The following is a 4,914-nucleotide window of genomic DNA, read 5'->3' on the forward strand; positions in this document are numbered from 1 at the left end:
CATTCTACTCTCTGGATAACTTCTGGTTTACCTTTTCTTTTACAATTTACAGTTGTCATGTGAAATTGGTAAAGCCAAAATCCAAATCTACTTCTTGAAAGGGTTAGAACACAACGGTCAAGAAATAGGGATGGGTTTAAAAGACTTGCAAACAAAGTTGAAAAAAATCTTAAAAGAAGATACCATATAAACGACTCATTAACCTACTTTAACTCGTCGCAATAAATTAAAATCACCCACATTTCTTTGAAACACTGAAAGTAAACTGCAATCATAGACAAAGAAAGAAATATGAAGTGAATTTTAGAAAACAAAACTGACACAAAACATATGATGGGTCTATGACAAACAAACAAGCAAAAGCTCCAATCAACTCCAGCTGAATAGTCCAAGGCTCATGGATGTATGGCACTCTCTATCTTGCCGCTAATACTCGAGCAGGCAAGAGCTGGTTATTTGTACCATCAATGTTTTCAATATATGCAGCTGTTTTGACTTACTGAGAGGCGACACTTGAGCCAATCAGCTCGGCCAGCTGCATATGCACTCTACCATTACTGCCGTCTCTCAACTAGAACCTTACAACAATGTAGATAGATACACCAATGCAGATAGATAGACAGATAAACAAACAATTAGTGTCAGCAGACATGTTATCTTTTGCCAGCATAAAACAGGCAAGAACCATAAAGATACACCATGCTGGCTGCAGTTCCGCTTCTTTATAACAAGTTTGATAACAACCTCTGATTACAGTACGAATTGGTATTCAACTAAATCGTGACCAAAGCATCTGTAAATATTTAAGTAAAACAAAACTTAAGCAAAACCATTTTAAGGATCAAAATTGCACTAACATCAGAGAAAGGGGGCAGAATGATCTAATCAACAAACAAAGAGATTCTCCACAATAGCAAGCTGCAGTTGTACAGCATATCCGATACAGCTCCCCCATAGATGGCACTCCACAGGCTGTTGTATATGAATCCATAACAGAGGGAATTCCTCTGCTACAGGAGAAGCAATGGATGACATCAGATATTGGATAATGAAAGATGATGAGAAAGACTTGAGCATATTCACTAGATTGTCTTTGCTCCATTCCTCAATTATGCTAACTGATCTATTTTCAAATAAAGAGTCCAATAAGGTGCATAGGTTATAAGTTCTAAGTAAAAACATGGAATCAGTTTAGTATTATGACAAATGAAACAACATTGAGGATTCGAGGCTTGCAAGATAATGGCTTATTAACACACCCTCCATCCACCCCCCCTCCATCTTTTACCGAAAGAAACACAGCAGAAGAGGCTGAGGCGGTGGATTTCTGGATGCTAAAATGTGTTTCCATTGTTCAGTGCCAAGTGCAACACAGAAAACCAAAGGCAGACAGAAAGTATGCAGAAAATACCTTGATTTTACTAACGTCTGTCTGTTTTTCCAGTTGAGCGCTTGCCAGAGAACAAGTGTTTTGGTTTGAGAGTAGGAATGACTCTGTCTGCCTCTCCTCTGCGAGCATCCTTGTTCCTCTTCTTGCTAGAACCCTTGGCCATTTTAATAGCCTTCTTCTTCTGAGCAGTGTCTTTGAAGCCCTCTCCTGGGACCACCTCACCTGGTGGCCGTGATTTTGACCTTGATCTAGAAGCAGACCTCGACCTCAAGCGGAGCTTCTTGTTTTGTTGGTCACCATCCACTTCCATGGAATGAAGACCATCATTGACACCCCTGTCAGGGGATCTCTCCCTCTTACGACCCCTAGACTTGCTACGAGCACGGTTAATTGCCATGGTTGGATCAAGCCCCAAAGATGATAGTTGCCTCCCCATTCTTTCTGCTGTAAATTGTTTGTCTTTATCAAATTTCCTAGGCACAGTTGGCCGGCTCTCAGCTGTGCTCTTTTTAATTCTGTGCTGCTGAATAAGCAAACTTTTCTTCTTCCTGATCTCTGCAAGTGCTGCTTTTTCTTCAGGCGTCAGCTCAGCCCCATCCATCTCAAAATCATCATCTGCCTCCAGCCCCTGGAGAGCACTTTCTTCTCGCTCCAACTCCTCAAGCCTCATCAGTATATCAGGGTCAATGAAGTCATATACATTGTGTCCATCAAGAATTTCTGGCATGACATCTTCTTTCCATTCATCGTCCGCTAAAATATAGTGCTTCTTCAAGCTCGCGGAGTAGACACCTGCACCTCCATTCTCATTTTCCAGATCTCTCTCCAATTTCCTCTTCTCTTTCTCTGCAGTTTCCTCAGCTTTCTTAGCTTTGGCTTCCAAAACAGCCTGAGGTATACAAGGTGGCCTCTCCTTCTGGTCACGCGGCTTAGGCATCGCAACATGGAAACGGTTCAGACAGTCATTTAATTTCTTTGACTTCATTTTCAATTCCACCCTCTGATCCAATAATCTCTCACATGCAGCATTTTTTACAGAAATTACACCCTCCTCAGTTAGAGTGCTCATTGTCAACAGGACACTATTATCATCTGTTGGTTCACCGCCTTGACCTATCACAGTTTTCATAGCTTCTGCCTTCATCTCCATGACCAACTTCCTATCGTCTTCAGAGATCCCTTCCAGTGGCTGCAAGTCGGTCTTATTACAGACTATGATTAGTGGTTTGTTCATAAATAGTGATTTGATGCTGTGGAAAAGAGCTGCCTGCTGTGCAATGCTATATCCACAAGAACCAGAGATATCGAGGAAAAACAACACAGCTGCTCTGAGATGGGCAAGAGCTGTAATGCTGCACATCTCAATGATGTTGCGATCCTCAAATGGCCTATCAAGAATTCCCGGCGTGTCAATCACCTGATACCTCAGATACTTATAGTCAGTATGACCAACAAACAATGACTTTGTGGTGAACGCATATGGTTGTACGTCAACATCAGCCCTGGTGATTTTGTTGATGAATGAGCTCTTGCCAACATTAGGGTACCCACAGATCAAGATTGTTCGAGTATTTGGATCAATTGAAGGTAATCTTGCCATGTGTTGTCTAATCTGTTCAAGATAAGCCAAACTAGGGCTAACTCGTTTAATTACAGTACACATGCGCCCAAGAGCAGCGACTTTCAGTGACTTGCATCGATAAAGAGAATCTCCATACTTCAGTAATTTGACATAGTCCTTAGCAATCTTACCAATCAAGTTCCTCGCCGTGTTAATTTGGCCCAAAGCAAGCTTGTAATGGTCTTTGTTGTAGAGAACATGGAGCAGGTCACCATAGAAAGGATGGATATCATCAAGCCGGGGAAACTCTTCGATAATGGTGGAAAGCTTATCATGGAAATTCTGCTGGGTAAACTTCACTTTGCGCATGTAAAACTGCCGAAGACGTGAAATGGCATATCCCTTGTGAACTTGGGTAGGTGTTCGCCGTTGTGTGCGAGAGAGAATTATGTCAATAAAATCCTTCCCCGTGGGCACAACAGTAATCTTCTTGAAATTATACTGCACCATTTTTACTCTTTATCTGCCACTATACGACAAATGTAAATTAGAATTATTAAAAATAATAGAATAAAAAATGGCAATCAAATATTAATACCACATAATTGACAGGTTTAGTGCAACAAAAATTTTCAGCAACTATCACTCATGAAAACATAAATATGCAATATATGCATGTAGAACAAACAATCATACACAGGCGACCAATAGTTGCAAAGAGAAAAACTTACTGCATATCAATGAAAGATAGAATAACCATTATATCTTGGGCCAAAAAATTGACATTAAATTCAAGCTTCAGAACTAGAACTTAAAGAAAACAAGTACAAAGTGAAGACATACAACTAGAACCTAAACAACAGATAAAAGTCAAATTAAAAAGTAAGCAAAGATCGATTACAGCAAACGGATAAAATACTAAGTTCAATGACTAGAAATCGAATTCAAATTATACAGAAGTCTGCAGTTCTTGCTGCACAAGCGCAATTTTGATAATATATTTATGAGAAAGGCTCCTAAACAACAGCAAAGCACAAAAGCTAACGTAGCAAGCCAATAAATTACCAAATAACACGCAATCATTCTGTAAAAAAAGAAAAAGACTAATACCGTAAACAAATCAGGCAAACTCAAAATTTAAGGATACAAAAGAGCAATAAAATTAAGAAAACCTAATAGAAACGGAAAGAAACGGCCCTTACCCAATGAAATAGCTGGAGAAAACTAGTGCTTTTTGGCCGTCCACTCTAGACGGTGGCGGTTACAGTTCCGCGGATCGCCGCTATATAAGCGGTGCCGGCGACGTACGTCGCGGAGAGGAATGGAGGTGATTTAAAGTTTGAGGCTTGAGCAAGTAGTTTGAAGGGCTTAAGTAGTGGACGACTAGGGTTTAGGAATGGCATGCGGGTCACATGCGGATCCGCCCCATACCCGTATTGTTTAAGAAGTATTGGCAAGTCTTGAGGCGGGTCAGATGCGGATCCGCCCCATTTTGTGTCCCATAGGACGGCGTGGTTTTATTTTTTTGGTCAAGCACTTTACGAGTTTAACATAGTTTCATTTGATTAAAAAATATTATAAATATAGTAACATTTGGACCAAATTTATTAGGTTTTGAGATTATTTTTTAAATATTTTTTAAAAAATATTGTAAAATTGGGATCAAAAATTTAAAATTATTATTTAACCAAATTTATTTTGAAGAAAAGAAATGAATTAAAGGATAGATTTTTGAGTATTTAATAATTGGTACGAGAAAAAAAAATTATAACAGTATAGATGAGTCAAAATATTAATCTTATAAGTACATGATTAAAGTGCAATTTATTCTCTTGTATTTTTAAAAATGAAGCAAAAAATCCCCTCTTTCGATTACTTGAGTTACACGTGCTTTTCTATATTTTTTAAATATATCGTTTTTATAAAATTACATTTTTACATTATTTAAAATCATTGGATTTGA

General features: G+C 38.8%; 1 protein-coding gene across 3 annotated transcripts; it reads right to left on the minus strand.

Annotated features, from left to right (window-relative positions):
* Positions 441 to 4,308, minus strand: LOC105168216 (nucleolar GTP-binding protein 1). 3 transcript variants are annotated; one of them, XM_011088195.2, is made up of 3 exons: positions 4,154 to 4,308; positions 1,412 to 3,480; positions 441 to 1,007 (listed from the first exon to the last, which is right to left on the minus strand). In XM_011088195.2, the coding sequence occupies exon 2, from the start codon at positions 3,459 to 3,461 to the stop codon at positions 1,422 to 1,424; it is 2,040 nt and encodes a 679-aa protein (XP_011086497.1). In that variant the 5' UTR covers positions 3,462 to 3,480; positions 4,154 to 4,308; the 3' UTR covers positions 441 to 1,007; positions 1,412 to 1,421. The 3 variants fall into 3 exon arrangements, with proteins under 3 accessions (XP_011086497.1, XP_011086498.1, XP_011086499.1); XM_011088196.2 differs by having other exon boundaries at positions 441 to 1,010; XM_011088197.2 differs by having other exon boundaries at positions 441 to 1,123.

This window comes from Sesamum indicum, linkage group LG8 (genome assembly GCF_000512975.1).
Source record: "Sesamum indicum cultivar Zhongzhi No. 13 linkage group LG8, S_indicum_v1.0, whole genome shotgun sequence".
Taxonomy (NCBI): domain Eukaryota; kingdom Viridiplantae; phylum Streptophyta; class Magnoliopsida; order Lamiales; family Pedaliaceae; genus Sesamum; species Sesamum indicum.